This window comes from Metopolophium dirhodum, chromosome 1 (genome assembly GCF_019925205.1).
Source record: "Metopolophium dirhodum isolate CAU chromosome 1, ASM1992520v1, whole genome shotgun sequence".
In the NCBI taxonomy this organism is placed as follows: Eukaryota; Metazoa; Arthropoda; class Insecta; order Hemiptera; family Aphididae; genus Metopolophium; species Metopolophium dirhodum.
In genome coordinates this window covers 145348907-145365151 of record NC_083560.1, presented here as the reverse complement: position 1 = coordinate 145365151, position 16245 = coordinate 145348907, and the positions used below count along the sequence as shown (strand labels likewise).

The window sequence follows — 16245 nt, the reverse complement described above, 5'->3', positions numbered from 1 at the left end:
ACTCTGCGTTGATGTATTCAAACGTTTGTCACATCCATCGTTGAGCTAGGATATTATCATATAATTTAACTAACCCAACCACCGTATCAACTCTTAACGTTTAGACATTTATTTATTAAGTATGCATGTACCTACAGTACCTTCTGTGGCTATATCGTGTATCAAATATATAAATACCGATAGGAGTATCTCACGGCGTCAAGGAGACCGAGTAGGCAAAAGTCTGTAAAATATAAAATCGAACTCTTCGAAGTACGGCCGCAGGCGGTCAATAAATTTAGCGGGGAACGCGAAGTCATCAGCGGGGAGGTCCGACGTCTCGAATTTTGAAAAAAAAAAAAACGTAAAATGTTCGTTAAATACGAATATATTTTGATAAGGTGGAAGTGATAGCAAAAGGTAAACCTAACAAAAAAAAAAAACGCGAAAAAAAAATTTCCGAATATACACAACCACCGCTAATTAAATTCGATCCCGGAGACCGGCATCGAAACCATGACTCCCGGGCCATCCGCACCAACGCCTTACCTACCTACCTACCTACCTAACCGAGCGTCGCTGGGGGAGACCCCCAGACCCCCCGGTGTCGATCATGAGTGTTTTCGATGTCGGAAGCCGCAGTGGTCTTGCGGTCTGGTCGTCGACTCGAGCCGACACGGTGTATGGGTGATATGGAGGTCTGGTGATAAGGATCTGTGAACAAATTAGTGATAAGGATGATAAATTTTTTATGAAAATTAGTGATAAGGATTTTGGATTTATGATAAGAACGGTGGATTTTGATAAGAAAAGTGGATTAGTGATAAGAATTTTGGGTTACTGATAAGGATGTAGGATTAATGATAAGAAAAGTGGATTTTTGATAAGAATGGTGGATTAGTTAATCGGGTAGCTGTAAGTTTTTTACTGCCGTCAAAAACGCCAAATCAAGTAATAAAATTCAAATATTTCGGACGGTCCTAATCATATAGCCACCTCGATTTATTTGGGGTCTACCAGGTCAGTCACCTACCTCGACGTTGGACTTATATGTCTCGGCAACAGGTATGCAACGTTCATTACTTCTGCAGAAACCGCAAATTAAGTAATAAATTACGTGAAAAAAAAAATGTAAATCATTTCGGGCGTCATGGATATAGCCGCCGTCTTTTTTTGAGTGTCTAGCAGGTCAGTCACCACGAATGACGTTCGCCGTAGTAATAAGGGTAGGCAATCCGACTTCGTCGGATAGCGGACAATGTGCAACGGCCGGGTCACGTCGTCAGGTATGCAATCCGACAGCGTCGAATCGCCGATAGCGTTCATGACTGTCACCGAGAACACAAATAAATTACGTGAAAAAAATTCAAAACATTTCGGGGGACATGAAAATCATATATCCGCTGTCTTTTTATGGGTGTCTAGCAGGTGAGTCACCTCGAATGAAGTTCGCCGTAGTAACAAGGGTAGACTACTGGACGGACAATGTACGACGGCCGGGTCACGTCATCGGGTATGCAATCCGACTGCGTCGAATCGCGGACAGCGTTCATGACTGTCACCAAAAACTCAAAATTACGTAAAAAAAATTCAAAATATTTCGGGCGTCCTTGCAAATCACATAGCCGCCGTCTTTTTGGAGTGTCTAGCAGGTCAGTCACCTCAGTGTTACCGGTAGAAAATCCGACTTTGTCGGATAGCGGACAATGTACGACGGCCGGGTCACGTCATCAGGTATGCAATCCGATTGCGTCGAATCGCGGACAGCGTTCATAACTGTCACCGAAAACGTAAAATTAAGTCAAAAAAATTGTAATACATTTTGGGGGTCCATGAAAATCATATAGCCGTTGTCTTTTTATGGGTGTCTAGCAGGTCAGTCACCTCGAATGACGTTCACCGTAGTAATAAGGGTAGGATAGTGGACAATGTGCGACGGCCGGGTCACGTCGTCAGGTATGCAATCCGACTGCGTCGAATCGCGGACAAAACGCAAAATTAAGTAATGAATTACGTGAAAAAAAATTCAAAACATTTCGGGCTTCTATGCTAATCATTTAGCCACCGTCTTTTTAGGGTGTCTAGCAGGTCAGTCACCTCAGTGGTCCGGATAATTATATATATGCAGTATAATGTATATACTATGTATACTATGTATATATGTAAATAAACTTTAGGTACATAATAAGCAAACCCATATAATGTTACAATAACCAATACGATTTACAAAAACATTAAACATTTCCATGCGTAATATATATTGGAAATATTATGTGAATTTCCAGCGGCCACGTTAATAATTTTTGTCGTCATAAGCTTAGTAGTAGAGTAGAGCAATATAGAAGCGAAAGGGGTTCTGTTTCCCATACGAACCTCCGAAAAACACGGAAACGTTTCCGCGCACCAACATGATGTTAGACCCAAGGTCTCCCGTATCGTGTAATCGGGAGATACGTAACGCGGGGTCGGCTTGTTAAAAGTCGCGCCTACAACTTACTGTAAGTCATTCGCTGATAGCGAGAGGATCGACGATAAACGGTCGGTGATAAGTCCTACCACTTTGTCGGTATTCTGTCAAAGGCGGGAATGTTTGAAAACCATGTTTGCGTGTGTATTAATGAATTCGAGTGATGATCCTGTGGCATTATTATGACTATATGAAAATTTTTTGCAAAAATGAAAAAAAGAATGATGGTCAAAAGAGTAAGGTGTAATGCTGTGTTCGAATGAATAATAAAAATATAAAATATCGATATAATATGTCAATTCAATAAATCAGCCGTGCGATATCGTCACCCGCATGGGTTACCTGCCTTGACTCTTGTTATTGTCGCCGCTCTAAGACTGCGCCGACGTCCGACTATAACCGTTATTAAACATCCGACAGCCGTGATCGAATAACAGAAAACACATGAGTATACAATGTAATATTGTATTATTAATTTAATTTGTTGCTTTTTAAAACGTTGACCGCAGATCGTAGGTATTAATCAATCAATTTAATGTAATGTAACACATGCTTTCCGTTCACCGAATTTAATATTTTATCATACCATACCATACCATCGACATAATAATACCGACAGATCACTTATTGTTTGTTTTACTATACACTTTCTTTATTGCTCTTCATTTGTCAACTTCAGAATGAGTAACAAAGTATAAAAGAAGGCCCTGATGTACGCTTGGCAATTGCCGTTAATCAGGGCCTTGTTTTTTTAACACGTTCAACGAGGATCGTATATAATATCAATTAATAAATAATTATAATAATAATATAAGTGTTTTACTATACACTTTCTCTATTTATTTTTATTTATCGACTTTAGAATGAGTATAATAAGGTACATTAGATTGTTTTTAACACGCCCAACGCGGATCGTATATATGAATTAATAATAAAATAATAATATAAATTTGCGAAGAAAATCGAGCCTTAGTTTTGTCTGCAACACATGCTTTCTGTGTAACTAAATATTATTTCTATTTTTTGTTTTTGTTTTTAACACGGTCACCGCCGATCGTATCTATCAATTAATGTAATGTATATACCATATACAGTTGGCGTAGAGAAAGTGGCGCTCCCATCGCCTAGTGTACCCCCAGTACACTGCAGTAGCCGTACCCTGACCTTAAGTGGTTGGGGTAGTCTGGTCCTCCAGGTTGGGGGTTGAGCGCAGGGCTAACAACCCTGCCTCGTAAAAATGCTTTGTTCAGGACCCTAAGAACAAGCCTCGGACTAGATTTAATGGAAAAAGACATGGAAACGGAAACACGGAACTTACTTTTGGAACTTGGAACGTACGAACTCTTTACAAACCCGGTGCTGCACAAAGTATGATTAAGGAAGTAGAAAAATATGGTCTAGGAATAGTAGCTCTGCAGGAAATAAGATGAAAGGAAGCAGGAAGTATAGACATGGGCAATATGACAATCCTTTTCGTGGGGTGTGATGAAAGAGGACAATACGGAGTTGGTTTTGCGGTACGTAAGAATATAGTACCAACGATAAAAGATTTTAGAATAATTAACCCAATACTGGCGTTGCTAAAAATAGAGACTAAATGGTTCGATATCGTATTCATTAACGTACATGCACCCACGGAGGACAAATCACAACAAGAAAAAGAAGATTTTTATACTGAGATAGAACAACTACTAGAAGGGATTAGTAATAGCAAAATAAAAATTGTACTAGGAGACATGAACGCCAAAATAGGGAAAGAGAGATCATATAGACCAACTATTGGTACCCACAGTTTACACGACATGACTAATGACAATGGCACAAAACTTGTGGATATGGCCATAGGGAAAGGTCTCAAAGTCAAGAGTACAATGTTCCCGCATAACAACATACATAAAGGGACGTGGGTGTCACCTGATGGTAGGCACATAAACCAAATAGATCATATATTAATAAATGAGAGATTTGCCAATAACATAACGGATGTAAGAACATACAGAGGAGGTGACTGCGACTCAGACCATTTCCTAGTGGCTAGTAACCTTAGGGTTAAGCTAAAAACAATGAGTAGGAATATGAAATCGGAAATTGTCAGGTATGATGTAGAGAAACTCAGGGATAGTAGGAAAGCTAGAGAATTTCAAGAGAACATACAGAAAATGGCACGAGAATTAAACTCAAACCCCGAAACAGTAGATGAGCAATGGAAAATAATTAAACATACCCTTGGAAATGTGTCGGAGAAAGTTTTAGGGAAAGCCCATAGAACGAAGAAACCCTGGTTTAATGCTATCTGCCAAGAAGCCCTGGAAAGAAGGAAAATAGCAAGAGAAAGATGGCTAAATGATACTAACAATCAGGAGGAAGAAAGAATCTTTATAGTTAGAAGGAAAGAAGTACAGAACATTTTGAGGTGTGAAAAGAGAAAGTATGTTCAAAATTTAATGAGGGAGGCAGAACAGGATTATAGGTCACACAATACACGGCAGCTATATCACAAGGTAGTTTTAAAGGCGGATATAGAAGACAAGAAAAATTTCTGAAAAAGGACGATGGAAGCCTAGTGACGAATCAGGAAAAATAATAGAGAAATGGGCAGAGTACTTCGAAAAGCTACTCAATTGTGAAGCACCAGTTGATAAATTTACATATGGACACAACGAACCCAATGATGATCCCTGCCCCCCTCCCCCCCCCCCCCATCAAAGGAAGAAATCGAACAACAGATCAAAAGGCTCAAAAATCACAAGTAACCCGGGGAAGATGACCTTCAAGGGGAAATTTTAAAGCATGCGGACAGCTCCATGATAGAAAGTATATACTTGTTGATAAAAGAAGTGTGGGAGACGGAAATTTTACCGAAAGACTGGGGAGAAGCATACATATGCCCAATACACAAAAAAGGCGACAAGCAACTCTGTAGTAACTATAGAGGAATAGCGTAGCTAGATACAACATATAAGGTATTATCATATTGCATCCTGGATAGAATCAAACCTTTGGCCGAACAAGTGGTGGGGGACTATCAATGTGGATTCAGGCAAAATAGGTCAACGACAGATCAGATATTTATAATCAGGCAGTTATTCCAGAAAAGCTGGGAATATAATAAGGAACTCCATGTTATCTTCGTTGATTTTCAAAAAGCGTATGACAGTATAGATAGAACTAGCATAACCGAAATTCTGAAACATTTTCATTTCCCAAGGAAAATAGTACAATTAGTGGAAGCTAGTATAAGACAAACCAAAATCAAAGTCAAAGTAGGAAACGCGACATCGAGGATAGTGGAGGTAAGAACCGGACTTAGACAGGGGGATGCCTTGTCTCCAGTACTCTTTAATTTAGTATTAGAGAAGGTGGTCCGAGAAATAAATATTGGAAGAGATGAAGGAGTAAGAATGGATAGAACTTGCTTCAGTCTGCTCGCCTATGCAGACGATATAGTCTTGCTAGGAGAAGACGAACATAAAGTGGTAGGTTTATGCGGCAGGTTAATAGTATCGGCAAAGAAGGTAGGGCTACATCTCAACATAGAGAAAACGCAGTACATGAAAGTTAGTAGGGAACTATACTCTGTTCAAAATAAGACCGGACCTCGGCGGCGACCAGTTTTCGTTCGCGACGGTCAGGCACCTCCCCCACCATAGATCACGTGTCAGGCCGAGCCGCAGAAATAAGCCACGCCCATGCGCACAACTCGGCCGCCGAGGTCCGGTCTTATTTTGAACAGAGTATAGATAACCTTTAGGAAACCGAAACCATAACAGTTGGCCAGTACGAGTTCAAAAGAGTAGAAGATTTTAAATACCTGGGCACGATTGTAACGCAGAAGAATGAATGTCAAATTGAAATTCAACAAAGAATAAAAATGGGAAATAAATGCTTCTATGCACTAGGCAAACTAGTAAGCTCGAAAGTCATGTCAAAAGAGGTTAAAACTCAGCTGTATTTGACAATCATACGACCAATAGTCATGTTTGGTTCACAATGTTGGACGTTACGAAAGACTGAGGAGGAAAGATTAGCAGTTTTTGAGAGGAAGGTACTTCGTAAAATATATGGACCTATATATGATCAAGAGCTTCAAGGATGGAGAAAAAGACATAATCAAGAACTGACGGAGCTTTTCAATAGACCAAATATTATGAACGAGATCAAACGGAGCAAGTTGGTATGGGCAGGACACGCAGTTAGGAAGCAAGATTCAATGGTTCAAAGGGTACTCCAAGAAAACCCAAAGAGAAAAAGACCACTGGGTAGACCAAGGCTACGCTGGGAAGATGGAATAAAAAAAGATTTCCTAAGTGCTGGTGGAGCGGAATATGATCATAGGGACTGGAAGGAAGTAGCAGAGAATAGAGAAGAATGGGAAAGGATTTGTTCTATGGCAAGACGGTCTCAAAGGCCTTAAAAAAAAAAAAAAAATATACCATATACATTTTTGAACCCTGGCTTAGTTTTAATGTGCACCATATGCATTTCGTTAGACGAATTGAATATTTTATAATGCCACAAACATAATAATGCAGACCAATCAATTGTTCTTTTAAACTGTCTTTTTAATTTAGAATGAGCGTCTTCAACATTAGCCGGAGCTGCACCGTCTACATATAGACAACGGGAAAGACCGCGCTCGACGTAAGTATAAATTTGTATACGATTATTGGTTAATCTATATATTATTTTTTATAATAAAATTAGAAACGATTAAAATATTATTTACCCGTTTCAGAATGTTATAACTGTTATGTATATTATGTATATAATTGTAATTTATATTGTAGCCAAGCCCAGAGGTGGCCCGTCGAAAGGGGGCGGTGGTGGTGGTGATGGCGATGGCGGTGGAGGTCGCGACTGAAGTAAGCATACATTTGTATAAGATTATTGGTTAATGCTGAGTGTTTACTTTACATATTCCTTAATAACAGTCTTAATATTATTTATATAATTGTAATTTATAATTTAGCCAAGCCCAGAAGTGGCCCGACGAAAAGGAGCGGTAGTGGTGATGGCGGTGGAGGTTGCGACCGACGTAAGTATAAATTTGTACTCCTCTATCTGGAAGTCGACCACTTCCACGTACTCCACCATTTCCACGTCCTCAATCTCCTCTACCCGGATGTCGACACTTCCATGTCCTCCAGCCCCTTCCATCTGGACTTCTGCCACTTCCACGGCCTCCACCACATCCATCTGGATGTCTCTGAATACCTATAAGTTTGAGTTTAAGTTTAGAGTATTTTCTTACATCAGTATTATATAGTGTTAGTATTCCATTGCATAATATAATTATTGTTCAACCAGGAATAATATAGTGTGTATCAGTGTAGATGTTATTTTGTAAATAAGTAGGTACAAATGAATAGGAAAAAAATTAGTAAAATATGTTCAATAATAGGAGTACTTATAGCGTACCGTGACAAATATGTTTTCCCATAATGAATAATAATATATTATTAAAATATGTTATTATACATTGTATACAAAACTATTAAATCCTGTTTTTCTGAACCTGTGGTACGCGTGAAACCGTCATTGGTGATACCCAAAATTGGAATAACATAATATTTGTTATACTTTTTGTACATTAAATACATATTCCACATACAAAAAGGTTGAGCACCGCTGTACTAATGTATTAGTATTTTTATAGTAATAATAACTAATAGAAGAATCTATCATATTAATTTCACTCAACTTTATAAGCACAATATTAAGTATATCACACTAATAAAACAAATACAATATCAGATATATGACCATAGTTAGATTTCAAATATGGACTGTCTCTCATCAATACTCATATGGTCACTTCATATTAAATTTAAAATTCTATTGACTCGATTGTCATCATTAATCTCAGTATGTACCGCATGTATACTATAGAGGTCCATGTCACTGGCACCGCCCATTTTGAATTTCGGAACAAAACACGGGGCTTTCGTTTGTGCCCCGTTTGTGCTAGTTTGTGCAGCAAATCCCTTCGTTTGTGCTCAATCCCTTCCAGAGTTATTCGCGATTTACCTTGGGCGGTGCTGGAGACATGCTGGCACCGCCCAATTAAAATTTTGAACTCAAACCCGGGGCTTTTGTTTGTGCTCCGTTTGTGCTGGTTTGTGCAGCAAATCCCTTCGTTTGTGCTCAATCCCTTCCAGAGTTATTAGCGATTTACACTGGGCGGTGCCGGGGACATGCTAATAGCAAACATCGAATATCGAATCCGGACCAAAGCCGTTTGTTTGTGCTCCGTTTGTGCTGGTTTGTGCAGCAAATCCCTTCGTTTGTGCTCAATCCCTTCCAGAGTTATTCGTGATTTACTCTGGGCGGTGCCGGGGACATGCTAATTGCAAACATCGAATATCGAATCCGGACCAAAGCCGTTTGTTTGTGCTCCGTTTTTTGTGATTTACCCGAGTGGTCTAGGAAAGGTTAGAAGTGCCCTTTTAGATATTAAGTAGGTAATTTGTAAAGTTAATTTATAAGTTGGTAATTCCAAATAACATAAGGAGGCAGAATACAAAGTGTATTAAACTATCAAATTCACCATCCACCATTTAGCTGTTATTAATTATTTATATGGTATATTGTTAATTTTTATAATCCGTAGTTCGTTGATATTACCATATTTTAGTATACCTACATTGGGTATTTAAATTTTGCTATTGTCATTGTACAATAAAATATTCTCGTCTTTCGTATAACATGTTAATAATCACTTTTTTGTTGGTTCTGATGTACTTATCTTCATTTTCTAATTTGTTGGAAAACGGGAAAGTCTTTTTTGCCTAAACCCGCCGTACAATTATACTTATTACACTAATAGTGTAACGTGCTGTAACGTGGTCGGAAGAACGACCAATTAAATATAAAATATCTAGGGAGAGTTGTAGGACTCAATAGATATAATTACCGTAGTCAGAGGTAAATTTATAGATATCAGAATCTTAAATGTATTTAAATAACTAGGATTCAATATCAGTTATTAATAATATTTTTATTGTATACTGCACTTACAAATAATTATACTCCAAACTTGTAAATTGCATTCTATATATAATATGACTGCATCGTCATCATATGGAGTCCGGTGGTAGTAGTGTATTGAGGTCTAAGGTGACAATTGAACTAATTTACTTATACACGGTGTAAGTAAGGCCATTGGCCTTACTAATTATGAGTGTGTGTTAATATTAATTTATCTGTCAGCAGTTAATCCTACGTAAAAAGTTTTGTGATTTACCCGAGTGGTCTAGGAGTAATGTTAATAGAAGTGCCCTTTTAGATATTAAGTAGGTGATTTATAGATTTATTTACATGCTAATTTAGTTAATCACAGCTTAACGTTTGCGTTAGGTTAGGTTAGGTTAGACCGAGCTAATGTAAGTAACAGAAATTCAAATTTTGTATTACCAGCTCTTATTCTGTTGATGGGACAAGATTCAAATAATTTTGCTCTACATAGAGAATCGTTTCGAACAACTCGGCATTAGCATAGAGAAAACATTGCATCACATATAAAAAGTAAATTTGACCCGTTCATTTATCAAGTTATTCATTGGGATGGGAAATGTTACCAGCATTAACAAAAATGGAACATGAAAATTGTCTTGCAGTTTAGTTTCTGGAAATAGTGTTTTCAAGATTTTAAGTGTTCCTCAGTTATTAAAAGTTACAAGCAAAATATTAGCTGAGGCTGTTTATAATCATATTAATAACTGGAATTTATCAAATCGTATTCAACCTATGTGTTTTAATGCGACTGCTAGCAATACTGGACTTATAAGTAGTGCCTGTGTAAAGGTCCCCACACACTGCAGCGGTGGCGGTGGCGGTGGCGGTGGCGTTAAAATGAGTCCGGACACAATTTAACGCCACCGCGGCGGCACCGCCGAGACAATAGAATTTCACCGCCACCGCTGCAATGTGTGGGGAGGACCTTTACTAGAAGAAATATTGGGACGACATTCAATAAAAATGGCGTATCAGCATATTTTTTTAAATTTTTATATGTCAAGTATTTGAGCATTTAATAAGTCCATCAAATGCACCCGATATTGCATTATCGAAAAAAAATTTTAATTCCTGGTCTTCAGTAAATAGGTAGATACATATTAAAAATATAGGTATTAATAAATTACTTGCAAGCAGTTTTATAGTCAGTTTTAGTTAGCCCGAGACGAATAACCTTCTATTCTACGAATACTATTTACATATCATTTAAAATAGATTTGTTTCTACAGTACGTTTCACGAAACTAGCGACGCCGCAGGTTAGGTTAGATTTCCAGTGGCAGATTTTTGTATTTATTTTTTATTTTTTTAGTATATTAATATAAATAATATAATGTATAATAAAATATATTATACAAAAAATAAAATAATTATTTTTATTCATATTTTTTAAAAACCGTACAGTATTCCAAATTGCCGCGTATTGTGTGCAAGTTTGAGAAACAACGGAACACCGAAATTTCACCACTGGGAGCGTCACTAGTATCGCCCGTCGGGCCCGTTACAGCACAGTTACAGTTTATTATGCGGTCGAGTTATATCTTGTTTAGACTAACTACCAGATAGCGCACGTGCCACGTGCGCATTCATATTTTGTGCGTCGCCGCAAGCTGATTGATAAGTGATAACTGATAACAATAATCTACAAAAGTGCTTTGATTTTGGTTTTGATTTCATTTTGGTCAGTCTCACAGATAACAGTTTCTGATTATTAGTTAATTTTATTGTTTACACGTTAGGCTATTGCAGTTTGTTGTTTTAGCTCTCCAAATTATTTCAATCACAAAATTTCAGATTTGGAAGAAATTCAATTGTGTAAAAACACCACCTCGCACGTAAGAATGCACCATAAATTAATTGCTTGCTCAACATATTTTTGACAAATTATATTTATTTTCATACATTGCGCATTTATTATGTTATATCAGACTAACAAATGCGTAATTTTGAACTTTAAATATGGTCAGTGGTCCGATACACTCGAATACGTTTAAAAACTCTGCTGGATATCATTATGATACTTTTTATTCTAAGAAATGTTTTCTGGACAGATACTTCTGTGGGTAGGTGTTTATAACAAAGTTATATTTCTTAGTTTTTAAATACTCCATATTTTGTCATATTATTTTTATATTCAATAGAAATTTCTGCTGGACAGACATTTCTCATGGTTTATTGTATCAAACCATTAATTTACATATTTCTTGAACGTGTTGGTACAATTTTTAATAGCTATTTATCAATATTTTATCCAATTTTGGTTAGATAATTTCGAACATGGCTTAAAAATTATCGTCATCTTAATTATAAGTAAATAAGATACTCTACAGGTTGTCATAATATTCATATCTTAATATTATTTTATATACATTTCTATGGATGGCAGTATGTTAGTTAATTTATTGTGTTATCGGACCAAAATTATATTTCCCTGGTGGAAAATGAAAATTTGTTGAGCTGGCCTCAATGGTGTTATGGTGTACGTGGTAAAAAATGAATAGAAGTTCAAGTACTAGTTCTTCAAGACTAAGAAAATTATCACACTTGAAACAAATAATAATTAAGCACCCTACTTTCCTTGCTATTTTTTACCTGATTGTTTCTTATTCAAGCTCCTAGAATAAAATAAAAAATATATATCCATACCAAATAAAACAATGATTGAATATTTGAAAAAAAAAATTCTGGGCCAATCAGCAGCTTTAATATTTAAAGTATTTAAAATATTTAATACCTTAAAGTAAACAAATAATACTACTTCTTAGATTAATTGTAATAATTTTTAATCAAAAAATATTTTTATAGTTAATAAAACAGCCTGAATTTTATATGTTTTAGAATTCATAATTATCTTGTGTTATTTAAATAATTTTCTTGTTTGTATTAATAATTAATATATGAACATTATTTTCATTATTTAATTTAAAAAGGGTTAATTTGACAAAAATAATTAATAACCTAATGAAAAAAAATATATAAATAGGAATATTAGATTTACCTACACCTACTCGACTTAGTTTTATTTAAAAATAACAAAATAAGCATTTAAAACTTTTGGAAAAATATTCAAAATATATCTGGAGACTGTCATGTTAAGATATTTTATATTATTACATTTATATTGATCATTTTGATGAGTCTTATACAAATTTAATCTTTAAATAATCATAAATAATATAAAAATAATATTGTTTGAAGTTTCTTTATAAATAATTTATTCTCAACTTACATAGAACCAAGGTTCTTGTACTGCAATTATTTCAAACCTTAACTATGGATATTAAAAATTTTATGAATTTTTGTCTACAAAAATACTTGCAAATTTTCACATTTCAATATAATATTTTAACTTTAAACATATGTATACACATGTGCCTTTGTATTTTCTAAATTTTTAAATTGCTATAAGACCAATTTATGAGGAACCTTGTATTACATTTTCAAGAATTTCAAGTTAAAAATCATTTATAAAAAAAAAAATTAATTATTGATTCTAAAAAACAAAGAAAGAAGAATAGTATATGATACCTACATTTATGGCTTCATATTCATAATATAGTATACATGTGAGTAGTATATATTATACCATTCCTGGTGCACCTCATTTAATTATCATAAAAAGATCACAAAATTGAATTGCGATATTCCCCAAAATATTTTTTCATGAAATTGAACCTTTTTAACCTTGAAAAAAAATCGTCTTAATTCAATTTGAGGCGCAGGGGTGAGCGATTGCTCCCATGCCCTACCCTCGCTACGGCCATGATAGTATATATACATATTTATAAAATAAAGATACATCTATATAGCTTATATAGTTAGTAAATATATAGGTACATATATATAAATATATATACAGTCTTGTAAAGTATTCGAATACAAGTATTTGAATATTTGTATTAAAATACTTTTCTAAGTATTTTTTGGTATTCTAAATACAATTTTTTTAAAGTATTTTTTAAGTATTCAGAATACTTCTTAAAATACCACAAAATTAGTTTTATTAATTATTTTTCACAGCGACTTGACATTCGTAATTACAATTGGTAATAATATTATTTTTTTAACCATACTTGTATTAATGTAAAATAATATATAATATGTAAATTATCGACTTAATCTCTGAGTCTTAACTCTAAAAAGCTATATAATTATATTTAAAAAAAACATTATATTAATAAAATTGAATTTATAAAAACAGAAAACATTTTGTATAGAAAAGTAGGTAATAACAATTTTTTAAATTTAAAAAATGCTACTTCCAATTTTATGGGTTCTGATATACAATATACATATCTATAAAGTAAAAAATTAAAAAAAAATACTTGTATTTGTATTCAAATACTTTGTGAGTATTCGTAAAATACATTTTTACAATAGTATTTTAAAAGTATTTTTAATACTATTTTATTCGAATTCTAGTATTAGTATTTTAATACTTTTTCAAATGTATTTTTTACAAGATTGTTTATATATATATATATATATATATATATATATATATATATATATATATATAAGGGAAAAAATATTGATTTAATTTAAATAAAAATTAATTAATTGATTTAAGACAAGTATAATAATTTTAAAAAGATGAAAAATTTAGTTTTTTAATGCATTTGGATTAAACATTTTTTTTAATAAAGTAAGTATTTAAACTTGAATTAATAAAATTTAAATTTAAATCATTAGTTTAATTATGTTATTTAAAAAATATGAAAGAAAAGATGACTTTGAAGTTCAATTAAGATTAAAAGATATAAATATTGACTAAATTAATTTAACCCATAATTTTATGGTATAGAAATAAATTTTTAAAAAAAATAAGAAAAATATATTTTTGTAAAAATTTGTCGTGTTGAAATAAATGGACATTCAACTAATTGTATTCCAATTCAAGATAAAATTAAAAATTATTATTAAAAAATTCAAAATAAAAATTTATTTAAAGGATAAAATAAGTTTATTAAACATTTTTTATTATTTAATATAGGTTAGGTCTAACCTGAATTTTTCATTATTTTTTATGGCTTTCCTGGCAATTCCTTTCCCAAAAGTATCGACTAGATCAATTTTTCTACCAGAAACCACCATACAATAAAATGGGAATTATATTCACGGGCTTTTTTGACAGGTACAAAAACCATTGAGGACTTAAAATGCCAAAACAAGCAAGTTTTGATTCAGAAAAACTTTTAAAGATCTTATTAGAAAAGAAAGACACAATTTTTGATGCTGAAACTAAACAAATCCACAAACCATCACATATTTGTTGGTTAGAAATTTCTCGTGAGTTGAAAAATGTTATAAAGCCAAAGTATATTTATACAATCGTCCTTCAAAATAGATTTGGGATTTTATCAAAACTAGATCCTAATCTTTCACAAAGTTCCATCAGCACCAAACATATTCATATCGAATCTACAAAACTTGTTGAGCCATTAGATTCTGATAGTGAAACAGATGAACTTGTTACTTTAAAGTTTAATATTACCTTATCAGTAGAAGAATGGAAAAGAATTTATACTCCTAATAAAATATATAATCGGTCTGATAGAATAAATGCTACTAGATCATACGACGTCTTAACTCCAAATGAATGGACCAATATTATTCATAGTCATTTTTTTGAACAAACAAGAAAGTCTTGTCCAATAATTTACAAGTATGGCAAAATTTTCCCTGCGGGTGACAAGTATTTACAAATATTAGGTCATTGTTCAAGTTGCAATAGTATTTTAAAATGCTTAGTTGAGAATTGTCCTAGCCCAGAGACGCGAGTCACTATGCATTGCAGTTACAGTGGTGCTTTTAATAAGTGTAACAGTGGGAAAAAAAGGCGTGTAATTGGTCAAAAAAGAGACGACTATTTGAATAAAATAGTAAAACAAAATATGTCAGCTGCATTTGTAAGAAGAACTGAAGCTAATGTACTAATGGAATTCGGAGAAAGCGAACCAAGTCATCTCCCATCTTTGAATGCACTTAGAGTATTGAAATATAGAAATAATAAAAAAAATCAGCTACATAATGATCCAATTATGGCATTATCCCTCATGAAAAGTATAACACCGTATAACAAAATTATAAACGATATTGGATATGATCGGTTTTTTATACACTATTGGACTGTGACTAAACTTAACATGTATAGATTGTACACAAAAACAAATAGTACACCTAGAATTACAATTGATGCTACTGGTGGAATAGTCTCAAAGATTAAATTAATTTCTGGCCGGGAAACTGCAAATATATTTCTGTATCAAATTGGTGTAATGGATTATAAAACTCAGTCTCAATTCACAGTTGCCCATATGTTGTCAGAAAGACATGATAACAACTCCATTAGTCATTGGCTTACCGAATGGACAAGAAATAAAATTATTTTTCCGAAAATTGTAGTGACAGATCAGTCTAAAGCGTTAATGATGGCTGTAATCAAATCCTTTACTCAATATTCAAGTTTATCAAAATATTTGTCCATATGTTCATCACTTTTATTAAAAGAAAGTGAAGTCGAAATACCTCATTGTATGCTTAGGAATGATTTTAATCATACTATGAAGCTTTTAAGTTCATGGCCAGAAATTAAAAATTCTTCATACAGAATCAAAAATTTTTATCTACGATCCATAGGTTTAGTTATTGCAAGTACAGATTTCAATGACATCAAATATTTATTAGAGTGTATTTTTACTGTCGCACTAAATGAAGAAGATGGATATGTTTCCAACAATATTCCAAATGCATGTGAAATCGCAAAAAATTATTTGAAACAAAGGA

The 16245-nt window shown here is 33.8% G+C and overlaps 1 protein-coding gene across 1 annotated transcript; it reads left to right on the top strand.

The window, feature by feature from the left end:
- The first annotated feature begins 3897 nt into the window (after positions 1–3897).
- On the top strand, positions 3898–6860 carry LOC132933147 (uncharacterized). The gene is made up of 3 exons (XM_060999467.1): positions 3898–4874; positions 5436–6003; positions 6198–6860. The coding sequence occupies exons 1-3, from the start codon at positions 3898–3900 to the stop codon at positions 6858–6860; spliced, it is 2208 nt and encodes a 735-aa protein (XP_060855450.1).
- Positions 6861–16245: the final 9385 nt, after the last annotated feature.

Bases quoted from the DNA above. Each gene is read 5' to 3' on its own strand.
- LOC132933147 (XM_060999467.1), top strand. From the start codon at position 3,898: ATGGGCAATATGACAATCCTTTTCGTGGGGTGTGATGAAAGAGGACAA. The intron at 4,875-5,435 runs GTATGTTCAAAA...CATCCTGGATAG, and splicing joins TTGAGGTGTGAAAAGAGAAA to AATCAAACCTTTGGCCGAAC. The intron at 6,004-6,197 runs GTTAGTAGGGAA...GATAACCTTTAG, and splicing joins AGAAAACGCAGTACATGAAA to GAAACCGAAACCATAACAGT.